Source organism: Desmodus rotundus, chromosome 10 (assembly GCF_022682495.2).
Source record: "Desmodus rotundus isolate HL8 chromosome 10, HLdesRot8A.1, whole genome shotgun sequence".
Lineage (NCBI taxonomy): Eukaryota > Metazoa > Chordata > Mammalia > Chiroptera > Phyllostomidae > Desmodus > Desmodus rotundus.
The window spans coordinates 32,877,041-32,890,953 of record NC_071396.1 but is presented as its reverse complement, the minus strand read 5'-3'; the positions used below and the strand labels follow the sequence as shown (position 1 = coordinate 32,890,953).

General features: G+C 43.0%; 1 protein-coding gene and 1 pseudogene across 10 annotated transcripts in view; one reads left to right on the top strand and one right to left on the bottom strand.

The window, feature by feature from the left end:
* The window catches only part of AKAP13 (A-kinase anchoring protein 13), a 230,064-nt gene that overhangs the window by 170,376 nt on the left and 45,775 nt on the right, over window positions 1-13,913 (bottom strand). For all 10 annotated transcript variants that reach the window (XM_045196387.2, XM_024561921.3, XM_024561924.3 and 7 more), the window contains one exon: window positions 3,587-3,630. In XM_045196387.2, the coding sequence (XP_045052322.2) occupies window positions 3,587-3,619 (33 nt within the window). In that variant the 5' untranslated portion in view covers window positions 3,620-3,630. The remainder of the gene's footprint in view (window positions 1-3,586; window positions 3,631-13,913) is intronic.
* On the top strand, window positions 1,009-1,087 carry LOC112306158 (small nucleolar RNA U3; annotated as a pseudogene).

Below are 13,913 nucleotides of genomic sequence, written 5' to 3'. Positions count from 1 at the left end.
TAGCCAAGATCTGGAAGTAGCCCAAGTGTCCATCAGTTTGACGAGTGCATAAAAAAGCTGTGGTACAAAATCTCACCTTGTGCAACAGCATGGATGGACCTGCAGACTATTATGCTAAGTGGAATAAGCCAGTCAGAGAAAGACAAGCACCATATGATTTCACTTGTATGTGGAAGCTAATGAACAAAATAAACTGACAAAGAAAACAGAAACAGACTCATAGATACAGAGAACAGACTGACGGCCGTTAGAGGGGAGAAAGGTTGGGGGACTGGGTGAAAAGGGTGAAGGGATTAAGCAAAAGAAAACTGAAAAAACTTATACGCGCACACACACACACACACAAAACAATGCACGATTTATTGTGACTCCTTTTTTCCACATAACAGGGATTCCAAGTATCTGTAAACTGCTCTCCAATGTGTCTACAGCCCATAGAGACATTATATGTTGACTATTCTGAAAAAGGAGATCACTGTTATCTTTTCAAATATTCCTTACTTCTTCCAATCTTCCCTTTGCTACTATCTTCCAGTTACTTAGCTCATTTATTGAGTCTTGTACTGTAACTTCTCTATGCGTGTACTTTAAATCTTAAATTCAAGCCAACTAAAGACCTGCCTCCTGTGACACTGGCTAAGCTCTCTATTTGCAGATTCTGCTACCTGACCAGATCTACCACAACCCCCATGAAACTTCAGGCAAATCCCTCAATCAGTCTGTAGCTCAGTTTCTTCACTCTTCCAGAAGATGGGGCTCAACCACCCAGGAAACACAGTGATGCCCACGACCCATCAAACTGTTCCCATGCATAGACCCGACAGTGGGACACTCAGTTGGGTGCACCATCACAACTTTTCCTCCAGAACAAGGAGGACAGGAGAAAGGGAGGGCTGCCTCTGGCCTGTGACTAGGGGGTTAATCCAAGCCTCTTTATTCTGGACACATATTGTACCTTACAGAGCTTCAGGCCGGGCCTCTGCGGATCTCTTCCAGAATAAACCTGGAAAGACTATACTTTTAGGGATCATTTCTATAGTTCATTACTAGAATAAACCTGGAGCCTAAGATAAGAGGCATCCAAAGACCCTTTCCTCTTCCTTCCCCTCCCCTTCCTTCAGAAGTTTAAAAATCTTGCTTCCTTCTCAGCTGTTCGTCCGGGGGAGGATTTGTTTACTGTTGCTAGTGTCCAGTTGGTAGGTTGCTAGTCAGTGGAGCTTAGTGTGTGGGTGGTGTAGGGCCTATTTTGTTTGCTTTATAAATAAATACCAACATTTGTTTCGAGTGCCTGGCTTCTTCTTTTATCACCTGACAGCAGTCCTCATCCCCTGCCCCTTCTGGGGAAAGTCTGTGCTTTTATCTTGACAGCGAGAAGGGGTATGGAGCCAAAGGGCACATGTACTGTCCTCATAAAAGCATATTAGTTGTCACGTAAGCAAGTGGCTCAGACCACAAGTCCCATTAGGACTCGAGGCAGTAATTCAGGACTCAAGAGATAACAGGCACTATTTCTAGTATGACTTTTCAATTTGCTAACGACAAGGTAAGATATAAGTTATCTGTACAATAGAATTCTATCAGATAAGCTGTACAGATTTCTTTACAACGGTAAAGGGGAAGCTACCCATGCACAATAAAGACATCATTATCACATTTATTTCCTTGTCAGCAACACCTTCAATCACAAAGATGGCACCACTAACTATGCTGGGCCCACATACAGTAATTAATAAAGAAACCTGGGAAACAAACGAGCAATTTTAAGAAAAGGAGTTGTTCTGTTAATAAGAAGGGCAGCTTACTAATATTTTATATAGCCTTGTCTAAACTGTATTTCATTCATGCACTCAACAAATCTTCACTGAATGACGACTATGTTCCGTATTAAATATGGCTGCACCCGCTTAGTTAAGAATTAATTACATTTGTTCAAAAACCCTGTATGTACCCACAAGGGCAGAGACAACATTCTGTTCAAACCTCAGGCAATGAATCACTCACAATGTGCTCTCTGCTAACATTGGCCCTTTCACTTACATTCAAGGGCACACCTTAGAACAAGGATGTCCCATGTTAGGCAAATCCACTATGCAAAAGGTGCTTCCAAACCAGAAACAACATTACTTGCAATCTGAACTTTAAGCATTAAAGGGGGGAAGTGAAGAATCACAGCATCTCCTTTAAATGCCCACTTCCACTGGAACAGATAAATTCAATTATGCATAAGCAACACCACAATAACCAAGGAATCAATACAATACACCAATAAGGGCACCGTTTATGTAGCATTCCTGCCCAAGTTAGGAGAAAACATCATACAAACCAAAATTGCTACGAAGTAACTGGTCTATAATATCCCAAACAGTCACTGTGATAAAAGACAGAGAAGCAGAGGAACTAAAAAGACACAAATACAGTGTGGAATCGTAGACTGAATCCTGGATTGGGGACGAGACAGGAGGGGGATGCTATAAAGGACATTACTGGGGTAATCACAGAAATCTGGATGTGGACTCATGTTACATAAGAGTATTACATTGATGTTAGAATTCCGTTTTTGTTCACTGTACTGTGGTTATGAAAGAGAAATGTCCTAGTTCTTACGAAATATATGCTGAAATATTTAGGGGAATAGGGTATGATGTCTGCAACTTTCAAGTGATTCAAAAAATATGTAATACAGAGAATGATAAGCTAAGTTGACTAAATGTTAATAAGAGATGAACAGAGGTGAGTTGTACTCCTGCAACTTTTCTGTAAATCTGAACTTATTTCGAGTAAAACATTAAAAAAATTTAAAACATGTGAAATGAAAAATTAAACTTGGGCTACTTATTTTTAAAAAGGACTTTATGCAAGTCTCTATCGTTAAGTGCTATGAGATTTGTGGGGTTTTTAAAAATATTTCTCAGGATGCAGTGTTTTTCCTTATTTACTAATAGTTCTCTTTCTTGCTGATGATACTCACCCTTAGCAGGTTCAAAATATAAAGTGAAAGAAAAACTTCAACATACTCTTTTTGGTTTTTTGTGTATTAGGTCTTTCCCTAGGAGCAGAGAATTAAACACCTCACCCATGGACTGTCACTGAACAGTTACTTTTTTTCATCAAAACAGGGTAAGTCCCTGTGACTTGCCTGACTTCAGATGGTACACCAGCTTTCACTCAGACTCCTAAGAGTCAGTGACAGAGCACCACCTAGCTGCAACACAGGGTAACGCAGACGGGCAGTAGAAAGATCACACTACCTTTACAGAAATGCACTGTAAGTAAAAGGAGCCACAAAATCATTTCACAGAGCGATGCAATTGGTTTAAATGTGCATCTTATCCCCCTGACTAGTTCAGCTCACAGTCTTGCAGGTATGATATTATTTGTACTCAGCTCAGAACCATGCACATATTATTAATCAGTTAGTATTTACTAAATCAAATTCAATTCCTGAAGTTTGTCACACCAATAAATTCACGTGCAGATTATTAAAAATTCCTGATAGTAACATTCCTGACAGCATATTGGGGTTTATTTTAACAAGTAAACAGGACAGGGAAGTATAAAATGAAAAGAAATTTCATGATTTACTCACATATAGTGGAGCTTGCTGTGGATTAAGTTTCATGACCCAGGACACTGAAAAAGAACAGGGAGAAGAAATAAGTAAGAATAAAATTAAAAGTTATCACCAAAAACATAAAAACCACCTAAAGTCCTAGATGCCAAGCACGGGTGCCTGAGCACAATCGAAGTCTGAGGTCACCGGATACCCACCCAGCGGGCTTGCCTTAGAGGTTTGGGAAGGCACGAAGGTCAAAGACCTCAAAACTCCTTGTAGCCCAGATTCAATCTTTTCAAGTGGGGAGAAAACTTCTCAAGTGGGGGAAAAAATAAAGAAAAAAGGTTTCACTGTCATCAAAAACGTTCCAACAACGAACAGGATATTAAAAGCAATTTATCACTACAGTAAAAACAGTGTATGTTCAGTTATGCTTTTGCATAACCCCTCAAACTCACCCAATGCTGCTCCCAGCCCCACCAGGGAGCACGGGGAAAAGAGGGTGGCAACTGTTAAAAAAAACACACCCTGGCCAGATAGTTCAGTTGGTTAGAGCATTGCCCCAATACGCCAAGGTCGTGGGTTCAATCCCTGGTCAAGGCACATACAAGAATCAACCAAGGAATACACAGATGGGTGGAACAAGTGGATGTTTCTCTCCCTTCCTCTCTCACTCAAATCAATAAATAAAAAAGAAAGAAAAAGAAAGGAAAGAGGGTGGCAGTGGACCATGAAAGCTCTCTTCTCTGCCCCGCTCTCAGGAAAGGGAAGCTACAGCTGGCTTCCAACAACTTAAAGTTGTCGTCCTCTTTAAAATTAAAATTAATAGCTAAACCCCCTATCGTTACTTTCACTAACTGAATTCTTACAAAAATCTTATGGAAAACTTTAAAGTAAACTTCCAAGATTGTATAATGCATTCCTGAATATTAAGAATAGCAGGTTCTTCAAAGTTTAACTTTGTGATTCATCTAAGCTAAAATATTACGGTCCAGAATCGCAGACTGCAGAAGGGCAGGTCCTTTGTCAGACACCCTAAATTTGAGAATGAGCTGATTTCATCTTTGCAAAAGTCAGAGAAGCGGACCCAAGTAATTTCATTATAATTTGCTCTAAAGAAGTGTCTTACCCATCTGTAATAGGTAACTGAAGTCAATTAAAGCACATACTACCCAGCAATATAAACAGTAATGTACAATAACTCACACATGCAAATAGATAAAATCCCACACTTTGTGTTCTACCAGATCACAAAATAGCACTAACAATTGAAATCCAAATAGATAAATAGAAGGTTATCAATTACCAAATGTTCAGAATAAAAGGCAACACCTTAGGGACAGCATATAATTCACAGAATAAAATCCTCTCAATTTTAAAATCTCCACAGGTCTTCCAGTTTGGTCAGGATGTTTATATCCGAGATGAAGACTCACCTAAAAAGTAGTTAACATACTTAGGGAAAAAAAAACATAACCAGGCTCCTACACCCCTCGTCATCTCCATTGATGAGTGGGCTTCAATGCGAGCTGCTGGACAAAGGCAGGAGGATGCTGACAGCCAGGTGGCTTCCCCATGCCCCCCCCGCCCACACTGACTGACAGACCACCTTCGCGCTGCCCCAGGTCATTCCCTGGTCCACCCCATGCACTACAGCACACTTCCTGGCTCAGGGCTCTCTTTCCTTCCTGTATGCCTTCATTTAGTAATTTTGTATCCTTAGGTGTTAAAATCACCTGCAGAAATCGACAATGAATGTCAAGCTTGAGAAATGTAGCAATAACCAACTCTTGTAGTAGGAAAGTAAGTATTTCCAGTCCATTAGATTCAAGCATGGATTAAAAAGGGAGATTGAAGCACTTGAGTACTTTCTCAGTGCATTAAAATCCATTTAATTTGAAATTAAGCTCAGCATGCTCACTGGCCTTTTAATCAGCTTTCCAGGTCCTGTTCAGACTTGCCTGGGACAAAGGATTGAAAAAAAAATCCATAAATTTATGAACCAATTTGCCTGAACTAACTTAAGTATTCTTCTCATCACAAGCAGAAGAAATATTAGTGGAAACTGAACATGAATTAAAACCTTGGTAATCCCCATGCGACTGGAGAAATCTATGGAGACATACCCGTGACTTCCTAGCCCTCTCATGTTTCTCCATTTGCCAAGACGTGTAAAATGACTGTGTGTGTAAGGACCACAAACATCAACTTCTGAGTGGCTCCCACTGCACTTGTACAAAAGAGCTGGTGAAACTCAAGTGGCTCTATGGAAAGGCTGATGCCACCGTATCAGTTTGGAATAGTAAACTCTCTAAACCCAGGCACGTTGTTCTGATATCAGGATTAGACAGGAATGACAAAGTGCCAGTCCTCCCACACTGGTCAAAGGGACAGGTCATTGCTGTGCTGGCAATGCAGGCTGTTGAAAGAATAAATCTGTTGCCCTGACTGGTGGGGCTCAATAGGTTGGGCGTCATCCTGCAAACAGAAAGGTCACGGGTTTGATTCCCAGTCAGGGCACATGCCTGGGTTGCGGGCCAGGCCCCTGGTCGTGGGTGTGCGAGGGGCAGCCGATCAATGTTTCTCTCACACATCAATGTCATTCCTTTTCTTTCTCCTTCCCCCTCTCTTTAAAAATAAATAAATGAAATCTTTAAAAAAAAAATTTAAAGAATAAATCTGTCATTCAGTAGTAACCAGCTAGAGTTCTGAGGAGTCATAAATCTGAGGGGTGTGAAACAGTAACAATCACAGTAATTAAGCATTTTTATTCTTCCCACATTTTCCATTTTTCAAACTGCTGAAAGAAAACAAATTTAATAGCTTACTGTTGTATAAAACAAATTCACTTGATGTCAAAACAAGATTCATCCAATTTTTAAAAAATGTTTCCATATTTCCTTTCTTTTTTTTTTCTCCTCCAAGGACTTTTTTTTATTATTAATGCTTTTAGAGAGGACGGAGGAGAGAGAAACACTGATGCTAGAGAGAAGCATCAACTGGTTGCCTCCATATGCGCCTGGACTGGGAATGGTACATGCCTGGACCCAACTGAACCCTCAACCCAGGTATGTGCCCTGACTGGGAATCAAACCTGCAACCTTCCCATTACAGGATAATGCTCCAACCAACTGAGCCACACTGGCCAGGGCAAGACTCACCCAACTTTAATGCAACTATCTCAGCTACATAAATCTACATTCCCCCATAACGGCCATGTGTAAGAAAGCTCAGGGTGCTGCTGCTTAGAGAAGCAAAGACTGGCTGTAACCCCTTCCTGCACTTTAACATCAACTATCATTGGCCTGTTTTCATAGAATGCGATGTGCCAGAATTGGCCAGCACTGGATGTGCAGTGCTTTACAAAGGTTAACAGTAGCAAAGTTTTGGAATTTTTTTTTGTAATTCACACTATCTGCAAAGGACTATGTAGAAATGCATTAACTACACAGGATCACACAAACACTTAGGGATGAAGTGATATGGCAGTTTGACTACTTTGGGAGAAGAAAGCACTTCCAAACACCAAAGCGTCTGAAAAAAAATTACATACCTAAATAAAAATGGAGGCCCACAGCAGGGGTCAACAGACATTTTCTGTAAAGGGCCAGAAGGTAATTATTTCAGGCTTTGCAGGTCAGACAGTCTTTTGCAATATATAAATGAATGTGGGTGGCCATGTTCTAATGAAACTTTATTTACAAAAAGGACATCAGGCTAGATTTAGCCACTGGGTCATGTAATACCAACTTCTGGTCAAAAACTACTAACCCTGACTGACGTGGCTTAGTTGGTTGGGCATCATCCCACAAAGCGAAAGGTTGCCGGTTCTATTCCAAGTCAGGGAACACGCCTGGGTTGCAGGTTCAGTCCCAGGTCAGGGGTGTACAAAAGGCAACCGAGCAATGTTTCTCTTTCATATCAACGTTTCTCTCCCTCTCCTCCTTTCCTTCTCTTCTAAAAACAAATAAAACCTTTTAAAAAAACTAATAAGCTACTTCTAAAGTCAAAGCAGCAATGTGTCCTCATTCAACAGGTGTATACATCTCAAAAAAATTTATTTTCCATTAAAAAACACTTCCAAATAGAGGAAAGGCCTAAGGTGCAACATCTTATTCTCTAGACAAGAAGTCTAATTAAATGGGTAGGCACCCCAAGTTCCTCACCGATTAACTGTGAGCAAGTCACTTAACTTGCCTGCCTCTTTCTCTTCATGTGTATAAAGACACAGTAACTCCCGCCTATGCTGTGAAGCTGGAGCAAAACTAAGAGATAATCCAAGTGAAATGCTTGAGCACACTGCCAGGCACGGAGAGGAAGCCACAGTTTCTTCTCCCTTGCAGACTTTCTGGGTCTCAGTGGGGACTACCAAGTAAAATACACTGAAAACCATAAATGGTTAAATGAAAGGCTTCAAGCACAGGAGAGACATATTTCTGTCCTAAAATACCTTGGTGGGTAAAATATAATTCAAGTATATAACAAAATAATCATAGAAAAGAATCTGAAGGACCAAATACCAAAATGTTAAGTATACATATTTCTGGGAATTACAAGGAATTTTCCATTCCCAAATTATCGGTTTCTTAATCACAACTATTCAAACAATGAACAGATAGGACTTCTGTAATCAGGAAGAAAAGATTATGCACGGCACATCTGTTTTAAGTCCTCAGCCATTCAATGTATCACAGCTGAACTAAAAATGAGTAAAAAGACATTTTTCCCTACATGTGCAAACGGAAGAAATATACAATTCATGGTCCCCAAAGCTAATAAAATAAAGGCAATCAAAACAAAAATGCCTGTCCCAAACTCACTATTCTTTGCCCTACCCACATATTATACTAGAGAAGACTTTTAACAGGAACTCCACAATTAATGAAAAGTCCATGGTTGGCGGGGAGCATTGAGGGGGTATTAAGAGGTTCCCAACACTGTACCAGGTAATTACACTGCAAACTGCAAACTCTCTTGACCTGTTAGCTTGGCAATCTCCACCCATTTGCTAAGAACCAGCTGTCCAGGTCTGACAAACCTATCACTTCAGTGGACATGGCTTTTGTCATCCACAACAGGGGAGTTTCCAAATACACACAAAAAAAGATGTGCAAACCACCCCCCCGCACCACCCCCAGTCTCAATATGAGGAGTGCAGCTGTTTGGGATCCAGCCAGACATGACCAGAAAATTTTTACCTACAGGATACCTGCATGGCAGACTGTGCTTCAGACAAATTCCCACGACCAGGGACCCTGCTAAGATTGGACTGCAGTACATCCTTCGAAACCCACAAACACTTAGGGTGAGGGCTGACATGACAATGACAACACATACTCTGAATTCTTGTACAACAGTCAATGTTCGGCAGTTCCTCCAGGGAAATAACAGGATCCAAAGACTCTTTCCTTCATTCCCGAGAACCCTGGGCTGGTGGCCGAGGGTTAGGTAGAGGCTGGGGGTGGGAGCAGGGAATTCTGAGCCACAGAAGGAGAAGCAGGGTCCAAGGGCAAACAGGCTTTCCTGGTGCGGCTGTCAGGTTCTACAGAAAGCGTGAAAGACTACATGTACCAAGCATTTCCTAAGTAAGGGACTGAGGAAACCGTGCAGGAGCTTCATGAATGTCTGACTCCTGTCGTCTACCAACTGCATTCATGAGGCCTTGTAGACGCAGCCACGCCAGGGCTTCCCGGCCCAGCCATGGTCACCCCACTGTGTTCGACATCGCTGCCAAGGGCAGGCCCTAGGGGCACATCTCCTTCAAGCTATTTACAGACGCAGCTCCACAGACAGCAGAAAACTTTCGTGCTCTGAGCACGGGGGAGAGAGGGTTTGGTTATAACGGTTCCTGCTTTCACAGACTTATCCCAGGATACATGTGCCAGGGCAGTGACTTCACACAGCACAGGGCACAAGTGGCAAGTCCATCTAAGGGAAGACATGTTGATGATGAGATTTTCACCCTGAAGGGTACGGGTCCCGGCATCTGTCCATGGCAGACGCTGGATCCAACACAACAGTTCCCAGTTTTTCACCTGCAATGCCAAGACTGAGTGGCCATATGACAAGCATGTGGTCTTCGGGCAGGCGAAGGATGGCAAGGGTGTTGTGTCAGCCACAGAGCACTCTAGGTCCAGAAACGACAAGACCAGCAAGAAGATCACCGCTGCTGACTGTGGACCACCCTAATAAATGTGACTTGTGTTTTATCTTAACCACCAGACCATTCCTTTGGCAGCTCAGGAAGGCACCCCTCACCCCCATCTGCTGGAACATTCTATAATCTTTGGGCTCTTGCCAGAGTTCACTGGGTTCCATATTTTCTTTACCTTTTCCAAGTCTAGTTGGATTGCAGGATTAAGTTTATGGTTATAAAATTAAAAGTGAAGAACAACTGTCAAAATGCTGCATCAATTAATAACTGAGCATTAGCATGATTCTCAAACCTTAGTGTACCTGAGCATCATCTGCAGACCCCGTGATGTAATGGCGGTTCTTTTCCTGCCCCACCTCCTCCAAGTCAGAAGAGCAGACTTGGTGACGTTTCTGCTCTGGAGTCCTAGCCCATACTTTAGGGAACAACGATGCTGAGACCCGTTACGTGCCTTGTTTCTCTCATGGTACAGTTAGTCTTGCTCTGGCCTAGGATCACATGACACGGTACTCACCAATCACCAAGAAAAAAGCAAAAGTACTGGTCACAAATGCGGTGACATAGGGAGGGGAGCCTCCGGCAGGTGGTCAGGACAAGAAGAGAATGAAGAGTCCCATACAGCACAACACACACAGTAAAACAAAAGAACACAGCGAATTAAAACAAAAACCAAAACAACAAAAACACTAACCACCATATTCACTCTTGAATCTATTCTTTACCAGTGCTGGATTACTCAATAGGCAGAACGGTCCTAAATTTAGGGCAAATATACACATGCAAATAATCAAAATAATTATCATGGAATTAAAAAAATCAGAATTCTCATGATAATTAAAAGAGAAATTTAATTTAATTTAAAAATCAGAAACCTGACCTCCTTATACTCATCTTACAGCTGACTCTGAAATGGGAGAGTACACCACAACCTTTTTTGCGCTTAGGGCCTCCTTTTCTTTATATATGTGCATAACATCTGCCTCACACTAGGTAACCTCGTGATTCTGAGCCCCAAGAATATTATATGTACACAGCTAGTTGCTGAGCTTTAGGGATAAACACTAGCTGACACCTACCAACTTAATAAGGAACACACACACGTAAACAGTTATGTTATAGTATGATAAATATAATAATAAAACTTTTACAGGGATCAGGAAGGAGGAATAAACTCTCTGGAAGGTGGAGGCGCAGACAGAGCTTACTGGAAGAGGCCACCCCCAAGGCAAGTCCCGCCAGTGGACACAAGGAGAGAGGCACAACACACAAGGAACAGCATTCCCGGAGACAACCCAGCACCACGAGTTGTTTAATTTTTTTAATTGTACTTTTTCCGTTACCACTTAACCTCTTATACCCTCTTCCCCCTGGAAGCACCACACTGTCGTCCATATCCATGAGTCATTTCTCCTTTTTGCTCAATCCCTCCACCCTCTAACCCCCCTCTGCCAATTGTTAAGATCTATACAGAAGAATGAGAAGTGCAAGCAGGAGACGACGGGAGAGAAGTCAGGAGAGCCACCCCTGTGAATTCACATACCTCAAAGCTGCGTGGCCTTAGGAGCCAAAGAAGGAAGACAGAAGAAAATATACAAACCACAGGGCATAGATCTACCCTAAAGAAATCACAGCCAAACAATGGTTATGGCATTGCTCAACAAATCTCTGCTTTGTTGGGGGATTTTTAAATTTTTTTAAGCTCAGCTCAAATTTTCACCCATTCACAAGTGCAAGTTCAAAGATTCATAATAGGTTGCACTGGAAATTTGTAATCACGCAGCCTGAATTCAAACCCAGAGAGAGCAATGTATCTGCTGTGTGTTACGAACAGTAAGGCCAGGGGGGTACCCCACCATGGCTCCCCCTGAGGTACTGTGAGGGAAGCCTGGCTTCCCAATCAACTTCCACAGGCCCTGGGGTCCGCATCCTAAATGCGGGCCAAATCCCACCAGCCACAGAACTTTAGGATGAGAAGGGGTCTCAGAGGCGCCCATGGCACCCTTCTTCCCCAAGGTGGACTCACTGCCAGTCGACCTGCCTCTGCTTGCAGACTTGAGTGCCAGGGCCTTATCAGCTTGAGAAAATCTCCCCATGCTCCATCGGCACCTCTGACTCAACCTTCCTAAATGCTATTTACACTCTGTGGCTCCCCCTCTGCCACCGCAGCAGTAAACAATCTTTGAGAGAGGCTCTTTGGGGGTACCAACCTGTTTTCCTTAGGAAGTTCTAGGAGATGGCACTAAGATCTGCCTCGAGTCAAGACAGGGGGAGAAAAGCTTAAAAGTAAAATGTAGTTACAGTTTTGGGGGCACAGTAACCATGTTGGTTTTTCTAGAGCCTCCAACCTCCCAAGCTGAAAGGTGGAGCCCCTGCACCCTGGGGCTCCTAAGCCCAGACCCTGCATCCATAGACGCACATGTGCATCTTAGAGATTAAGCTCGATACATCTCTCCTGTAAAAAATTCAGTATTATACTTATTTTACCCCAACCCTCTGCAGGCCACTCTGATGCATAATGAAGATACCAGAGGAGCAGATGACTGCAGTCCTCATGCAGTCGGTCATCCACACAACCTTCTAGTATTTAAGAATTCCAAACAAGCCTTAGCAGAAAAATGTGAAGATAAAAATGAGAATGGCAATATAATTCTGAGAAGGACACAGACTTGGATTTCAGTTGTAATTGACTGCATTACTGGGACAAGATATGTAAGTGCCAAGCTTTATTCCCATCTGTAAAGTGGGTGAAAAAAAGAATAAAAGATGTGTGTGAACCATTTAACACAGTGGTAGGCAGAAAGAAAATAGTTAAGTTCCTGTTCTTATTGCCTGGTAGGAGCCCTAACCTTCTATCACATTCGACTGCCACATCCCCTGCACCATCCCAATGCTGTGCTGCCCCCTAACTCTAAAGAAAGGGTACTGATGAGGGAAATGCAGACCTCCCCCCTAGAGACGGTGCTATATTAAATGTGCCCTGTAACTCTGGCGGACTCTCAGAGGCCATCCAAGGCTCCCCACGCCCCCTTCTGCTGTCTGTGCCCAGTGCTCAGGGCATCATCTGTGCAGCGTGTTAGCACTCTGCTCCCCTCCTGCACCTTCCACCCAGCTCCTGCACGCGAGCTGCACGCACCATGCTCAGTCCTATCCTCACCCTCGGTTCACGACAATGCCGTCCACCCTTGCAGATGTTAGCATTAGGGTGATTGCTGGTAGTCTAACCCACACAACCCGCAATAAGTCGCATAATGTATTACATCGTTTCCCTTTTTATTTCTGTGCCTGCCTTTTCTCCTTAACTCCTTTATTCTAGTCCACCACACTGCAGATGTCTCTAGCACTCCACACCCCTGCTGCTCCTGCTGCAGCATCTGGCACAAGCTGAGCGCCCAATAAACACTAAAGAAATACCTGACTGATATGAACAGCAGAAACAGAAAATAATCAGCACTTTTCTGTACCATCTGATGGCAAAGGATCCACAGCTATAAAAATCAAAATCAAAATGTCTGAAGTCAGTCTAGTCCCAGAAGTTTAATCTATCTAGTAGCTCATTAAAGGTGGTATGGATCCTGCCAAGTGGTAGGAACCCAGCCTGCTCACTGTGCTGAGTGGGCCAGAGAGGTGGAACCAGAACCGGCGTGGGGGGCACAGCAGCACCTGCCTGGACAGGCTCGGAGTAGAGGGAAAGGCAAAGAGTTGCTCAGCACTGCGTGCAGGCTCTCCCGCGATGGCTGCTGCCGCTGGGAAGAGGAACACAAGCACCTGTTATTTCAAGTCTCCTTTGGTGTTCAACACAGGCTTGTGGTTTCCTGCGAAAATGGTTTATGCTGTTTTGCAAAGACCTATGTGGAGAAGAAAACTCCAAATGGTGGCTCGTCCACAGGTGAGAATTTTGCCCCCAGCTGCATCCTGTTATCCAAAGGAAACGGAACTGTAGGCTGCCAGGAGGTGCACAGGACACAGGAGAGCAAGACCGTAACTTCAGTGAGTGCTGACACTCTTATCCCTATGGTAATAAGAATAAGAGACTTTAAGTTTAGAAAAAGTCAAAGACAGCTGGGCTTTATGTAAATTAACTTCAGAGGGGGTTAAAATAGATATCCGGTGAAGTGACTGCCAAATTCAAGCCTTTGTATGTCCTTCATCGTCCAAAAAGCAAGCAGGCCAATGCATTAACCCAAGTAATAATAAATCATTTCGAAA